The sequence below is a fragment of the Anarhichas minor genome, unplaced genomic scaffold (assembly GCF_050575085.1).
Source record: "Anarhichas minor isolate MPS153535 unplaced genomic scaffold, ASM5057508v1 ptg000073l, whole genome shotgun sequence".
Classification (NCBI taxonomy): Eukaryota; Metazoa; Chordata; class Actinopteri; order Perciformes; family Anarhichadidae; genus Anarhichas; species Anarhichas minor.
In genome coordinates, this window is record NW_027466519.1 from 3,254,227 (window position 1) to 3,270,868 (window position 16,642).

A 16,642-nucleotide genomic window follows, 5' to 3' on the forward strand; every position below is an offset into this window, starting at 1 on the left:
TTCCTTCATCACTTTTATTCCACACACAATTAAATACAATCATATCACACAATTGTCACATCATTCTTCACCTGAATGCAAACAAGCAATACTATAATACTGAAGGAATGAAAATAACAATCAGAAATGCAGCCTGGAGCACATGGAGCAGGGGAGGATCCAGTGTTTTAGTTCACTTCAGTAGGATGAAGACACACAAGGCTTAAACCAGATATTATCCTTTTAAAGGCTCTCTCTGCCTCTGCACCATTCAGTTTGTAGTATGAAAACGATTCATATTCATTTTAACTGCATGTGATATAAATCCTTTCATGTAAAAATATTCTTTTACACACTTAATTTGAAAATGAATGAATGAAGCAACAAAGATTTTCCTCAAAATAGTCTCCTTTCTTGGTTGTCGTGGCCGCTAATGCTAACTTTGCCCCTTTTGTTTTGCCTAAAAATGTCTACTCCCCAGTTTATAGGAGAAATTCTGAAAGCTCTCACTTTTCTGCTTTTTTTTGGCCTTAAAAATCTATTTCTATTGTCTTATTCCTACTTTCATGCTCGATAAAAGCTAAGACAGCCGCTCATCATCATCCTTTTTAACGCCTTTCTCAAAATTTCCCTCTCCGAATGCAAATGTCTAACTCTTCATCTCCTCGAATCTAAGAGTATATGTTAAACCAGGACATTTGTAGATGAGTGCTGTCTGAGCTTTGTACTTTGTCTGGCTGGCTACATTCAGGTTGAAAGCTGAACCTTTTTCTACTTTTGCGACAGAAACCTCATCGTTTCACAGTTTAATTAAGAAAAAGGTACCTCAAGGAAAATGATAAGAAAAAAATGATTTTTCCTCATGATGTACTGTTTGAACTGTTTTTCATAATAATACTATTGCTGCTGTAATTTGTCAGAGCTTCCTCATCTATTACACTTGCTTAGAATAAAGGTTTCTGTACTTTTTTGCTGTTAAAACATCCTGGTTGAGCTTATAAAATTCCTCATTTTTGACGAAACTGACGAACACGCTTGTTTTCACTGTAATTTAACATTTTAGCTGTGGTAATATAATTATGCGCTAAGTCTATGCAGCCAGAGCTGTTTTAAAATGTTTGTCCTTCTATGTTTACTCTACCTAGCAATAAAACAAATGAGGCTACTTTAACAAAGATCAATAGAAACATCACATTTGCTTTGCATTTTGGCAATCAAGCGGTCAGGCCGCAGGTCACAGTTATAAAATGTGACCACGCTGAACTCATCACGCACACACGGAAAACGCACTCTGATCAGAACGTCTCCATCCACAGACTGAGGGCTCTGGGTTTAGGCCGTCACTGCTGGAGTTGGAGGTTCAAAAGCAAGGATTCATGGGTCATACATTGGGTTGCTGAAATTTGCCATAGCGCTGCGGCCGTTGTTGTCCAGAAGAGGGCCATAGGCTCTACGTCTGGGGTGGAGAGGAAGTAGAGAAAAAACAGTGAGAGAGAAGTTGAATGGAGAGAAAGGAATACGATGACAGTAGTCTTTAAAGAAAGACTATATATATATATATATATATATATATATATATATATATATATATATATATATATATATATATATATATATATATACAGGAAATAAAGATACTTTAAAAAATGCAAAGTTACTCTGATGCTTGACATAATCATTCATTTACTATAGTAAGAGTAGCCCCTGAAACCTGTACACAGGTGTGTTTTTAAATAAAAAAAATGGAACTAATTCCATTCATCTTCATTGTGGTGGCAGAAATCTCAGAGACAGATACCTTTTACAAAAAAAATCTTTGACAAATAAAACCCAAATTCACGTCAAACTATGTTTATTTTATATTACCTTTCCCACAAAATGTCATCACTTGAGTTTTACTACATGAACAATAACATGTTAATGCACTCGTTATAGATTTGTTTGAGCTCTGGACTCACCGGATCCTGTAGTAGTAAAGCCCACCCAACACTACGGTGACGATCACCATGACCACAATAAGAATAACTGCAATACTTCCTGGAGAGAGAAAGAGAGAGACAGTAAGTATCATAAGATCCATTGTTTGTAGAAAACGGTTTTAGTCCTGCAAACAAGTAATACGTTTTTCCAAGTACCTTCTGCCTAAGTTTCTTCCTACATTACTTCCTTTCCATCTTTTACACAATACTTCTGAACTTAAACTCGATGTCTTCAGCTTGCTTATCGCCAGTGTTGTGCAAGTTATTTGAAACTGTTTTACTAATTACTCTTTTTGCAAATGTAATGCATTACATTACTCGTTACATAGTTTTTGTTACTCAGAACGGTTCTGTCAAAGGTGCCTTTTATGTCCAACTGAAATATATATATATATATATGTGTGTTTGTTAAATGTATTGCTAGTTTTTTTTAATAATTAAAAGGAAGGAATAAAAAGGTATTTGGGGAAATATCAGAGATGTCTCAGTCGGCTCTGCCAAAATCTATTGTTTGAAAATGTTCTGCGTTATTTGCTGGCATCTCCGGTGGTGCACAAACACACTACCCACATTCGAATATATGGGACTGCATTAAATTTTCATGGCAATCCATCTTTCAGTTGTTGAGACATTCTACACCAAACCTCAAAGGTCAAACTCATGGTGGTGGGAGATGAACATTCAGGAGATGCACAAATTGATTAAAATTGACTGTCTGGGAACCAATGGATATCTGGCAATAGTTGGCTGATGGGCTGACCAATAGACATCGCCATCCATACAGCCATGACACCAGCAAAGCACAGCAAAAATCTAGTTTCAGAATGAATTTGAGACATAACATTTCACAGGTCCAACTAAAAAATGTGTTTCTGCCATTAGTGTTTTCACGAGGTTGCAAGTCATGTCATCATCCAAACACGCCTCATAGTTCCCTTATTGGTCGGACCCATACAGTACGCGGCTGGCCTCAACTGATTATACTTTGTGTGACTGACTTTAATCTTCTTCTGTCATGTACCATGACCTTAAGATAATTTCTTTGCCAGCAGACCACACTGACCTTTGAGCTGAAGTATTAATTAGTAATCTCGTAGCCGGCAACTTAACCAAGCACATTGCTGCAGGTGTATTACTATGTGTGAGATGGCACTGATGCCCAGAAGAAATGCTCAGACGGCTGTCACACTCCAAGTCACTCCTCTTATTCGGAAGCAGAATTCAATCAATAAACACCACCTTGGGAAATTAAGCTGTCTCCAACATCTCTCTCTAAGTTCAAGTTGCTTGGCTAACAGACAACCAAGTAACAGATAACTTTGTTGAGTTTCAACAGTGATCTGGGAGGACACTTTAGGGAATTGAGGGCTCCATTGGATGCTCTGATAAAATGGCCTTTTTTTGTCTGTTTGCTGTAGATTATCAAATCAATCTTCAACTTGTCATGGATCAAAGCGGTCCAATCCTTGAACTCATTTGGCGATAGGTGGGTGGAGAGGAAGATCGAGGTTCGTGCTACACAAACACGGAAACAATTGCAGAAAAGCTGCGTCACAATGCAAATATTGCAAAACTTTTGCCATTTTAAAATAATTTCTGTTTCTTTTTTTCCACTTTCTTTCGGCTTTCACCGGCCATGACACAGACTAATTTGGTTTCAGATGTGATGGGAAATCAAACAGGAACTTTCAGTTTTGGACTTTTGGGTATGCTAAAGCATATAACTGCAGAGAAATAATTCCACATTTAGTTCCGGACTTAAGATTCTGGGGCTATGTCTATAGCCGCTGGGTGACTCATAGTACTCATAACACTTATAATTGGACACCTAGCCTAGAAACAGCCTAAGTTCAAAAACTGCACCCTGGAGGTATGTCATAAAAGTTCTGAGTCAGATGCATTATCAGATTCAATGGTTACTGATGATGGGAATGTCTTTTCACATTCCTGCACATGAGGGACAGAGTTCAAACTCTGTTAAAATAACATACACAGAAATCCGTATTAAGAATGGATAGATCTATAGAGCTGAGAGACTTGCTTAACGTGTCTCTGCAACGACTGGATGCCATTTAAAAAAAAAAACAGGTCAGGTGTTGAACAGTTTTGTGAATAATAGAGTGAGCAGGGAAAGAACTGGCAGACAGCCATTTGTCTTCAAACTGATGCCGTTCGTTTTCACTCATTCAACTTGTGAAGACTCAGCTCCAAAGTAAACAAGGAAGTGTGAGAGTAAAGTGTTCAAATATTAACCACAGATTGACACATTGCTTAAATAGGTCAAAGAGAAGGAGGAACGGATGCATGGACTCTGTGTGTTTCCGTTGACCTCAGAGAGGTGTGATCACCGGTGCTTTGTTCTTTGGTTCCCCTTTTTTCACTCAGAGACCCTCACATTTTGATGTTTTAGGACAGATGGACCTTTTACATCAGATCAATGGTTTTGTCAGATGGCATGCAGTTTACTCGCAATGCGTTTTTGACTATACTTTTATAAAATGATTTATAAAAAATGGAGAGGTAGGCACCCTGGGCCTAGGGGCCCCAAACAGCTATAAATATATTATGATGTTCGAATATGAAAAGTATTGAATTATTTTACTATTCTTATTCGTGGTATCCCAAAATAACTAATAAAAGGCACCCAAAGCTCTTAAACAGTATGCAACAGATTCAGATTTGACTCACTAGTACATTATGCTGATAAAGCCTCTCTTTAACTCTTCACTTGAACTAAAAATGTGTACGCAAGAATTGTACTGTGCAGTAATGGTAGTTTAGAAACATTGGTGAAATGGTGGTCAAAAAATGTAATGCAGATAATTTCCAATTAGATATATGAGTTGCTTGCTTTGACATAACCACCGTGGTTACAAAGGTGAGCATGGATTTATGGATGGAGGGAAGTCATTCACCTGTATTTTTGCATATTATTTCCTGTAACTAACAGGCAGATGTTTTGTACTAAGTATACTGATGGATTGCCATGAAATATGCTGCATATATTCAAGGTCCCTAAAGGATGAACTCTAGGAATGTTTCAGTAAAATGTCTCTGTGATGTTGTATATCTACTTGATTGTTTGGCACAACATTTGGTACAGACATTCATGGTCCCCAGATGATGCATTCTGTCGTCAGACGCCGACGTTTCCTCTTGTGCTGCCAGCTGATTGACATTTATCGTTGTAATTGAAATGTCTTGTCAGCTATACCGCGTAAATTGCTGCGAAATTTGGTACAGACATGCATGGTGCCCAGAAGCTGAATTGCAGTAAAATTGATCCCCTGACCTTTCATCTAGCGCCATCATCTGTTCTAAACTTTAATTTGCCCAATACTTTGGTTTATGACCAGATAACTGTGAAACTAATGATGGTCTCACCTACTTTGTGTTTAGTCATAATTATCAAATGTTAGCATTCTTGTCGCTACATACCTGAGCTCAGAGCCTCAGAGTTATGTTCTTCTTTTCCCAGTCTGGTGGTTTGGGTGGCACTTGCGGTGGTGCTGCTGGTGGTGCTGCTGGTAGTAGTTGTTGTGCCAGTGTTTTGGGTGGTGATGGGGGGGCTGGTACTGGTACTGATGCCGGTACTGATGCTGGGGCTTGTGCTGGTACTGATGCTGGTACTGAAGCTAGAGTCCTGGGTGTCAGTTGTGATCGATGGAGATGAGGAAGAAAATGAAGAGGACGTGGTTTGTGTTTCTGATGAAATTGTCGCATTTGGAGTGTTTGTTTGCTCAGTGCTGGTTACATTTTGGGTGGAAGCTGTATTGTTGGTAGACAGAGTTGTACTGGTGTAAGCACTTGACGTGGGTGGTTGAATAGTTGATGAATTCAAGGTTGTAGCCTGGGAGCTGACGTTGTTCAACGTGGTAGGCCTCAATGAAGTAGTTTGAGAGAGTTCTGTTGTTGGGGAAGTTGATTCAGATAATCCTGTTGTCCCCGGTGTTATTACTACACCATACAACAGTAGACCTGCGATTTAAAACCAAAATAAATGTTTATTTAAAGTACAATCCGGTGGAAATGTGTTTCAACAGATTTAGGAGCATACAACAGCTATTACAGGCCCCACAGTCTCTGAGGACACCATAGAGGGATGATAATGATCTTACACTCTATTTTACACATTACTGTCAGTTTGCTCAGCATGATCACTCCAAAGAATTAACATGGTGATGTCATGTCATGGAAGATGTCATGATGATGTTATGGAGGTGAAATACTAAATCACTTGAGTACCCCTTTAATATTAATTGTGTGTGTTGTTATTAATACCATCACTGACGACTCTGAATGTGGCAATTACAAACAGTACACATGAAACACTTGAATGTTTTGGGGCTTTTACCAATAATAACAGTAATAAAACAGAATAAGATGCCTTGACGGCGAGGCAGAAAAATGAATTGATGACGTAATGTGGGATGGATTAACACATTGTTGGTTTTAGTCTTTTCCAGGGATTTGTTGGCTATAAGAAAAATATAGAATAATGCCAGCCTTATTCTTTAACAATGCAGGCTATCAGGGTGCTTCAACAGCTGAGACTTTAACATGCAGTTCACCAACTTTCAACTTCACCTTTAGAACAAGTAGGTCACAGTTAACAGGTAAAAGTCATGGCAGAATCAAGTTCTGTTTTCGGAGAACCGTGTAATGCTTTAGGGGGAGAGGCAGCGTTTTGTCCTCAATGTTTTAGTGAAAAGGAAGTCGGGGCAGAGATCAGGTACGACGCATTCAACGTCACTCCACATTTCTACTGGAAATGAATAACAACATCATCCTCTGATGGAAAGTCAGTGATTCAACTCATCACATTATCCTGTGATGTAAGAACTCCATTACTACCCCCAGGTTTCAAAACTGCACAGTGTTGTTCACAACCAAAGTCAAAGTTAAGAAGAATAAAAAAGATTTCACGCCCTTGAGCATTAGTGGCACCTACACAAATGTGTTTAATCATCCCAAAGTTGAAAGAGTGAAAATATCGAATGTACGTTCTCACTTGTTAAATATTGTTTTTACAGCTCAGCACCAAATCAAATGTTACACAACAAAGAAGCATTCCGTTGTTTAACGCTAACCCTCATCAGGGAGAGCCGGCTTGTGATTTTAACTTTATTTGTATTGAATACAACAAACTAACATCTTTTTTAAACCAGTGAAAAAAGTCAGTTTTTAAGAGATGTTTCAACTGTTTTATTCAATTTAATAAAAAACATCTTGAAACAAGCCTGTCTTAGTCGTAAATGGGAAATAATCTCACGCAAACAGCGACCTAAATGAAATCTGGAGAGATTTTTTAACAATTCCGAGAGTTGACACGACACCAAATAGTAAGAGGGACATTTTTGCAATAGAGTGGTATGTCTGCATTCCCTCCACCTCCCTCAGCAAAACTTTTATTCAATTTATTGAATTATCTTGATAGTTGTGACGTGATCTTCCACATATTCTGACTTGCTCGAGACATTGACAAGTCTTGTACATAAAAAGACAAAGAGAGAAAACAGATTTCAAGGCTAGTCACCACATCAAATAGCATGCATTGATGTCAGTGTTTACTTACATGATATCAGAGCCTGCAGGCTGACCCTCATCATAGTGCTCTTTTCACTGTATATCTCCACAAACACTTGTGTAGCTGCAGCTCTGCACTCTGTGCTCCCTGAGGACAGATGTAGTGTGTGTGTGGCTGCCTGTGACTAGAGGTGACTGATTACAAGAGCCTGGAGGCGAGGCTACGTGATGACTGAGTGATGCAAGAAAAAAAAAAGGGGGGAGGGGGGGCGGCCCGGTCATGGTTTGAAGCCGTTTTAATGATGACTTAAAGGACCAGTGTGTATGATTTAGTGGCATCTAGTGGTGAGGCTGCAGATTGCATTCAAATAAAATACCTATAGGTGATTATAATGTGCTATACTATAAAGTGAGTACAGGATTTATATATTGTTTAATTCCATTCCTCACCCCTTATCAGTGTAATATGTCCAAAATATCCCAGTATTTATATATATTTTTTAGCAAAACGTTTTAAATACACATCATGTAATATATTATAAAATATGTTACCAAGTATAGCTTATTAGTTTCATGTGTGTGAGGTACAGTCAATTTAAATGTAATGTTGTTCTTAAAAGTGTGTGATTGATATAAATCAGTGACACTGCATATAATACCTGTGTATATATATACACAGAGTACAGCCCACAGATAAACTGAGTCCATGAAGCGCAATAAAGATTGATGAAAGTATTCATTAATTATTTATCTGATAAACTGTTTCCCACCAACAATAGTTCAAATTATGCAGCTTCCCAAATCACTTCAGGCAGTGTTGGTTGGAGTAAAACACTTCACGTTTAAAAATTAATAGAAAGTAATTCAGAAAGAAGTGACCTGACCAGACCTCTGATGCTGCTGCCAGCTGAGGCGGTTGTGATGGTGGTTGGTGTAGTCCTGAATTTAGTGGTATATCCAAACAAATATAACGAGCAAGCTTTTCATGCAGCTAACTAACTTTAACAGCATGATCACTGGTGGTTTATCAGTGAACTAGTACTGTACACACAGGCAGTATTTGGTAACTACAATGATTGATCTTCTTTAATTGATTGCTTGATAGTAAATACACAGCAATTAAAATGGAAAATTACTCATTTGTGCCATCTACTAGCCACATGAGTGTAGGGACGGCAATGTCACTCGGTCTTTCTGTCCAGACTAAAATATCTCAACAAATCTTGGGGCTGCCACTAACAACTCATTTTGTGTGGATTAATCTATCGACTATTTTACCAATTAGTTGATTGTTCTAAACAATACATTTTTCTACAAAAAGTCGAATTGACCATTTCCTTTAAGTTTACGTTATTTTGACGAACTGTAGGCTTTGTCATTGTATTATGCAGCACAAAACAAAAGAAGGTTACCCCTGACATCTTAAATAGAGATATTGTAATAGAGTATCTGATCATTTTTAATGTTTGTAGAATCTTAGACTTCTTACACTAAAATCTTTTGGGATCAGATCAACTTACCTGAGGAATTGTGGCTGACAGAGACATTGTACTCATTTAAAGAGCTGCTGCTGATGCTGTTGCCTGCTGAGGCTGTTGTGATGGTGGCTGGTGTAGTCCTGGTCACAGATGATGGGTCAGGCCCTGAAGAAGAGTTGGATTGGGATACGGAAGAAGAATACATTGAGGAGGTGTCCACTGGTGATGAAGCTGGATGGACGACAGTACTGGTGTCTCTGGTTTCTCCCATCCTGTCTGTCACTCTCTCAGTGGATTGAGTAGAAACTGTAGAGGTGGCTTCAGTGTCACTGGTGGACTGAGCTGAATATGTCACGGTCACCTCAAAAGGTGACGGGGTAGGTTGGGCGGATGAGGACTGGAGAGTTGTGGTCGGTGTTGGAACGGAAGATTCCTCAGTAACAGAGACCGGTGCATGCTGGGAGGTGATGGTGGTGACATTGTCCTCAGTAGTCAATAGAGGAACCGCTGTAGGAGAAAGAGAGTTTTGCAGTGTACTTGAGGATGGTGATGGTGTTGATGGTGAAGATAGTGGGGTGGAGGGAGCTGCACTCTGTCCTGTTGGGGCACAGCAGAACAACATCCCTGCAAAGTCAAGACAAGTCTGTTGATTATGCCATTGGAAATATATCTTTGTTGGATCGAAGTGGAAAGAAAATTTGAGGAAAGAATATTCTTCAAGATGTGCTTGTTAGAGGTAGAATTGGAATTTAGTGGTATATCCAAACAAATATAACGAGCAAGCTTTTCATGCAGCTAACTAACTTTAACAGCATGATCACTGGTGGTTTATCAGTGAACTAGTACTGTACACACAGGCAGTATTTGGTAACTACAATGATTGATCTTCTTTAATTGATTGCTTGATAGTAAATACACAGCAATTAAAATGGAAAATTACTCATTTGTGCCATCTACTAGCCACATGAGTGTAGGGACGGCAATGTCACTCGGTCTTTCTGTCCAGACTAAAATATCTCAACAAATCTTGGGGCTGCCACTAACAACTCATTTTGTGTGGATTAATCTATCGACTATTTTACCAATTAGTTGATTGTTCTAAACAATACATTTTTCTACAAAAAGTCGAATTGACCATTTCCTTTAAGTTTACGTTATTTTGACGAACTGTAGGCTTTGTCATTGTATTATGCAGCACAAAACAAAAGAAGGTTACCCCTGACATCTTAAATAGAGATATTGTAATAGAGTATCTGATCATTTTTAATGTTTGTAGAATCTTAGACTTCTTACACTAAAATCTTTTGGGATCAGATCAACTTACCTGAGGAATTGTGGCTGACAGAGACATTGTACTCATTTAAAGAGCTGCTGCTGATGCTGTTGCCTGCTGAGGCTGTTGTGATGGTGGCTGGTGTAGTCCTGGTCACAGATGATGGGTCAGGCCCTGAAGAAGAGTTGGATTGGGATACGGAAGAAGAATACATTGAGGAGGTGTCCACTGGTGATGAAGCTGGATGGACGACAGTACTGGTGTCTCTGGTTTCTCCCATCCTGTCTGTCACTCTCTCAGTGGATTGAGTAGAAACTGTAGAGGTGGCTTCAGTGTCACTGGTGGACTGAGCTGAATATGTCACGGTCACCTCAAAAGGTGACGGGGTAGGTTGGGCGGATGAGGACTGGAGAGTTGTGGTCGGTGTTGGAACGGAAGATTCCTCAGTAACAGAGACCGGTGCATGCTGGGAGGTGATGGTGGTGACATTGTCCTCAGTAGTCAATAGAGGAACCGCTGTAGGAGAAAGAGAGTTTTGCAGTGTACTTGAGGATGGTGATGGTGTTGATGGTGAAGATAGTGGGGTGGAGGGAGCTGCACTCTGTCCTGTTGGGGCACAGCAGAACAACATCCCTGCAAAGTCAAGACAAGTCTGTTGATTATGCCATTGAAAATATATCTTTGTTGGATCGAAGTGGAAAGAAAATTTGAGGAAAGAATATTCTTCAAGATGTGCTTGTTAGAGGTAGAATTGGAATTTAGTGGAATATCCAAACAAATATAACGAGCAAGCTTTTCATGCAGCTAACTAACTTTAACAGCATGATCACTGGTGGTTTATCAGTGAACTAGTACTGTACACACAGGCAGTATTTGGTAACTACAATGATTGATCTTCTTTAATTGATTGCTTGATGGTAAATACACAGCAATTAAAATGGAAAATTACTCATTTGTGCCATCTACTAGCCACATGAGTGTAGGGACGGCAATGTCACTCGGTCTTTCTGTCCAGACTAAAATATCTCAACAAATCTTGGGGCTGCCACTAACAACTCATTTTGTGTGGATTAATCTATCGACTATTTTACCAATTAGTTGATTGTTCTAAACAATACATTTTTCTACAAAAAGTCGAATTGACCATTTCCTTTAAGTTTACGTTATTTTGACGAACTGTAGGCTTTGTCATTGTATTATGCAGCACAAAACAAAAGAAGGTTACCCCTGACATCTTAAATAGAGATATTGTAATAGAGTATCTGATCATTTTTAATGTTTGTAGAATCTTAGACTTCTTACACTAAAATCTTTTGGGATCAGATCAACTTACCTGAGGAATTGTGGCTGACAGAGACATTGTACTCATTTAAAGAGCTGCTGCTGATGCTGTTGCCTGCTGAGGCTGTTGTGATGGTGGCTGGTGTAGTCCTGGTCACAGATGATGGGTCAGGCCCTGAAGAAGAGTTGGATTGGGATACGGAAGAAGAATACATTGAGGAGGTGTCCACTGGTGATGAAGCTGGATGGACGACAGTACTGGTGTCTCTGGTTTCTCCCATCCTGTCTGTCACTCTCTCAGTGGATTGAGTAGAAACTGTAGAGGTGGCTTCAGTGTCACTGGTGGACTGAGCTGAATATGTCACGGTCACCTCAAAAGGTGACGGGGTAGGTTGGGCGGATGAGGACTGGAGAGTTGTGGTCGGTGTTGGAACGGAAGATTCCTCAGTAACAGAGACCGGTGCATGCTGGGAGGTGATGGTGGTGACATTGTCCTCAGTAGTCAATAGAGGAACCGCTGTAGGAGAAAGAGAGTTTTGCAGTGTACTTGAGGATGGTGATGGTGTTGATGGTGAAGATAGTGGGGTGGAGGGAGCTGCACTCTGTCCTGTTGGGGCACAGCAGAACAACATCCCTGCAAAGTCAAGACAAGTCTGTTGATTATGCCATTGGAAATATATCTTTGTTGGATCGAAGTGGAAAGAAAATTTGAGGAAAGAATATTCTTCAAGATGTGCTTGTTAGAGGTAGAATTGGAATTTAGTGGTATATCCAAACAAATATAACGAGCAAGCTTTTCATGCAGCTAACTAACTTTAACAGCATGATCACTGGTGGTTTATCAGTGAACTAGTACTGTACACACAGGCAGTATTTGGTAACTACAATGATTGATCTTCTTTAATTGATTGCTTGATGGTAAATACACAGCAATTAAAATGGAAAATTACTCATTTGTGCCATCTACTAGCCACATGAGTGTAGGGATGGCAATGTCACTCGGTCTTTCTGTCCAGACTAAAATATCTCAACAAATCTTGGGGCTGCCACTAACAACTCATTTTGTGTGGATTAATCTATCGACTATTTTACCAATTAGTTGATTGTTCTAAACAATACATTTTTCTACAAAAAGTCGAATTGACCATTTCCTTTAAGTTTACGTTATTTTGACGAACTGTAGGCTTTGTCATTGTATTATGCAGCACAAAACAAAAGAAGGTTACCCCTGACATCTTAAATAGAGATATTGTAATAGAGTATCTGATCATTTTTAATGTTTGTAGAATCTTAGACTTCTTACACTAAAATCTTTTGGGATCAGATCAACTTACCTGAGGAATTGTGGCTGACAGAGACATTGTACTCATTTAAAGAGCTGCTGCTGATGATGTTGCCTGCTGAGGCGGTTGTGATGGTGGCTGGTGTAGTCCTGGTCACAGATGATGGGTCAGGCCCTGAAGAAGAGTTGGATTGGGATACGGAAGAAGAATACATTGAGGAGGTGTCCACTGGTGATGAAGCTGGATGGACGACAGTACTGGTGTCTCTGGTTTCTCCCATCCTGTCTGTCACTCTCTCAGTGGATTGAGTAGAAGCTGCACTCTGTCCTGTTGGGGCACAGCAGAACAACAGCCCTGCAAAGTCAAGAGATATCTGTTAATTACACCATTGGAAAATTGAATTTCTTCCATTCATTTGTGCCATCTAGTTAGTCACATGGATCTAGAGATGGCAGTCACTCTGCCCTTTTGTTAATACTAAATATTCTCTTGCAGGGCTGCCACTAAACTCACAAAATTTTCTATTCATTAATCTATCAAGTATTTTACCGATTAGTTGATTAATCGATTAAATAATAAAACGATTTGTTTTCCCTTAAAAAAATCCAATTGACCATTTAATTTAAGTAGTAAAGTAAATAGTATTTTGGCAAACTGTGTCAATTATGTACGGACTAAACTAATGCCATCCCCATCAGCTTCAGCATGCTAACATGCGTTAGCATGGTAACACGCTAAACTAGGATGGTTACCACAATAATAAGTACTTGTGAAATACAAACATTGTGAATGTGTCAACATGCTGGTGTTAGTATTTAGCTCTGAGCCTCACAGTCTCTCAACTGTGGGACTGTCTGTGTCTCTCAGCCCATTGGTTGCCACTGAAGCTGTGAATCTTTAAAAAAGAAAAAGAAAAAATAACAAATATATTTTAATATGTATTTTATCTTTTTAAAGGCTCAGTAATTTTATGAAACCCGTGGATACTATAGTGTTTGGCAAATATTACACAAACTGGATTAAAAAGTGAATTTGTTTGTTCAAAGATTAAAGGATTAATACACACTGGTGAGTATTTGGGGCAGCACGACGATGTATGAGGGATTGAGTCAAAATAAACTACAGTGTGTTTGCTCAATAAAGAAACATGTCCCCCAGTCTATATGAACAAATTGTAACACTGAATAATGAAGTGAAACCAAATGGCAAGTATTAATACAAAAACATGTAATAAATCAATCACTTTCAGTCGTGGTTTACTTCAAGGAATACTACATTTGCACAAGACACATGTTTGATTACAAGCCAAAGCATTAGCCGCTTCAAGCCACAATGTATCAAGGCAGAATAGAACTGTGAGGGAGGAGAAGGGTGTGTGTGTGTCTGTTTGTAAGATGAAGGAGGGTGTTTCTGCCTGTTTGCGATGGGGAGGAGGATATGCGTGTGTTCCAGTTCCAGGGAACGGCCGAGCTGCCATGCCTAATACAAGCGCCTCACATTCAATTTTCCTTTACAAAAAAAAATCATGATTATGTTTCTTTTGCCGCCGATACTAATTACTTATCATTGATGATCCGTATTGGCAGATACAGATCACTTTGTTGTTTGATTATAGCAGCTGGTCTACAAGGCTCCAGGCTATTTAGTTTTTGCCACCGTCTGAAAAATCATTTCAACTGCTCTGAAGTAAACCATCAAAATTTCTAAATCGTTTTACTTTGTTATAGTCATCTATAGTGTTTTTTTCTTCATTAAAAACACACAATTCAAACGAAATACATTTTTTTATTTTCATTGATTAAAACAAAGCTTGTCATTAGTAGTTTTGAATGATGTAGTATAATCGACTTAGAGCTAGTGTAAACAGGTCATAATTCCCTCTCTTTAAATCTATTGATGTTGTTCAAACAACTGATTTTATTCAAGTTTCTCACCAACACTACATTTTACAAGATTACATGTAAACACATCACGATAATGTTATAATTGACCTTCTCCCAATACTCATTTTCACCCAGCAGAGTCTGAACGCAGTGCTCCCACGGTTACTAGCTTTCCTCCTGTCAATTTAAACACTTGATTGATTGTTTACATGTAAAATACATGTTTACATGTAAAATTTTACAGATCGGCGACTAGTAAAGAATAAATGCCGATGTCCTGATGGCATATTTTATCAGCGGATAATGATCGTCAGTAAAACTTTATTTCACACTGATGGTTAAAGTTAAACTGTGTAATTAATCTGCGGTTCACAGTATATATATATATATATATATATATATATATATATATATATATATATATATATATATATCAATTACAAATCTTAATTCTCATGATTTAGTCTCTCCCCCAGCCTCACTCTGTAACTGTTTTGGTCATACAGTATTTGACTCTGAGATAAGTTTCTGTTTCCTGTAAATGGCTCATATAACTGGAATCCCAACTGAAATGAAACGGAAGCTGTAGATTTACTGCCTGTTGTGTGGTTCATAAAGATAGACTGAAATAAAGCTGTTTCATCCAGCCTTCGAGTTTTATCTTTTTGGGGGTTTTATTGCATAATGGAGAACTTAGTCCACAGGGAAAGAATTTCACTTTTTTCTAAGCATTGAAATGTGAATCATCATGTTGATACCTGAAGAATGACTTGTTAATTCAAAATCAAATTAGAACAATGATACAGCGGAGAAAAGTACAGAGGCAGACGCACAATTACATTGAAAGGGGTCTATAATGAACGTTATGGAGATTTTGGAACATTTTATGCCATCGGCCAGAAACAGTCCTAAGTGGAGCAATACCTGATCAAAACCAAAACAATAATAATGATAATGATAATATTTGTTATTATTATTATTTGTAATTAAACCTTATTCATAAATCATTTTTCAAAGCTTGAAGTTCTTTACTAAGAAAGCAATACTTTAAACAAAGGTCAAATAGACACTAAAACATATGATATAATATATTTGTATATGCAGTGCATGGCGGCATCCCCAATGTGTAGCAAAAGAGCATTAAACGATTAACAAAATAGTCATTAGTTGCAGCCCTAGATGATATTGTAAATTGGTGAAATATATATTTTTAAAGCTGTAAAGATTTTGGGTTTTTGTCAGATTTTTCCGGCTGATTCTTATTTTATTCTCATACATTGTCCCCAATTGTAACAACTTTTTTGTGAAAACACTTGCGACACTTTGTCTTTGCGTCTTTGTTCAAACAACTGTTGTTGTTCAAACAACTGATTTTATTCAAGTTTCTCACCAACACTACATTTTACAAGATTACATGTAAACACATCACGATAACGTTATAATTGACCTTCTCCCAATACTCATTTTCACCCAGCAGAGTCTGAACGCAGTGCTCCCACGGTTACTAGCTTTCCTCCTGTCAATTTAAACACTTGATTGTTTACAATGTAAAATTTTACAGATCGGCGACTAGTAAAGAATAAATGCCGATGTCCTGATGGCATATTTTATCAGCGGATAATGATCGTCAGTAAAACTTTATTTCACACTGATGGTTAAAGTTAAACTGTGTAATTAATCTGCGGTTCACAGTATATATATATATATATATATATATATCAATTACAAATCTTAATTCTCATGATTTAGTCTCTCCCCCAGCCTTACTCTGTAACTGTTTTGGTCATACAGTATTTGACTCTGAGATAAGTTTCTGTTTCCTGTAAATGGCTCATATAACTGGAATCCCAACTGAAATGAAACGGAAGCTGTAGATTTACTGCCTGTTGTGTGGTTCATAAAGATAGACTGAAATAAAGCTGTTTCATCCAGCCTTCGAGTTTTATCTTGTTGGGGGTTT

At 38.3% G+C, this 16,642-nt stretch overlaps 1 protein-coding gene and 1 long non-coding RNA gene across 6 annotated transcripts in view; both read right to left on the reverse strand.

The window, feature by feature from the left end:
• parm1 (prostate androgen-regulated mucin-like protein 1) overlaps positions 1 to 16,642 on the reverse strand; it is an 18,382-nt gene continuing 1,740 nt past the window's right edge. The window contains exons 2-8 of one of the 5 annotated variants that reach the window (XM_076079985.1): positions 12,851 to 13,126; positions 11,569 to 12,150; positions 10,287 to 10,868; positions 9,005 to 9,586; positions 5,397 to 5,936; positions 1,938 to 2,016; positions 1 to 1,435 (exon numbers count right to left, since the gene is read on the reverse strand). In XM_076079985.1, the coding sequence (XP_075936100.1) occupies positions 1,354 to 1,435; positions 1,938 to 2,016; positions 5,397 to 5,936; positions 9,005 to 9,586; positions 10,287 to 10,868; positions 11,569 to 12,150; positions 12,851 to 13,079 (2,676 nt within the window). In that variant the 5' untranslated portion in view covers positions 13,080 to 13,126 and the 3' untranslated portion in view covers positions 1 to 1,353. Of the gene's footprint in view, positions 1,436 to 1,937; positions 2,017 to 5,396; positions 5,937 to 9,004; positions 9,587 to 10,286; positions 10,869 to 11,568; positions 12,151 to 12,850; positions 13,154 to 16,642 lie in introns of all 5 variants that reach the window. The other 4 variants (XM_076079981.1, XM_076079984.1, XM_076079982.1 and 1 more) reach the window with 4 other exon arrangements.
• On the reverse strand, positions 5,943 to 8,998 carry LOC142935554 (uncharacterized). The gene is made up of 2 exons (XR_012947869.1): positions 7,534 to 8,998; positions 5,943 to 7,445 (listed from the first exon to the last, which is right to left on the reverse strand). It is a non-coding gene; the product is annotated as an uncharacterized LOC142935554 (long non-coding RNA).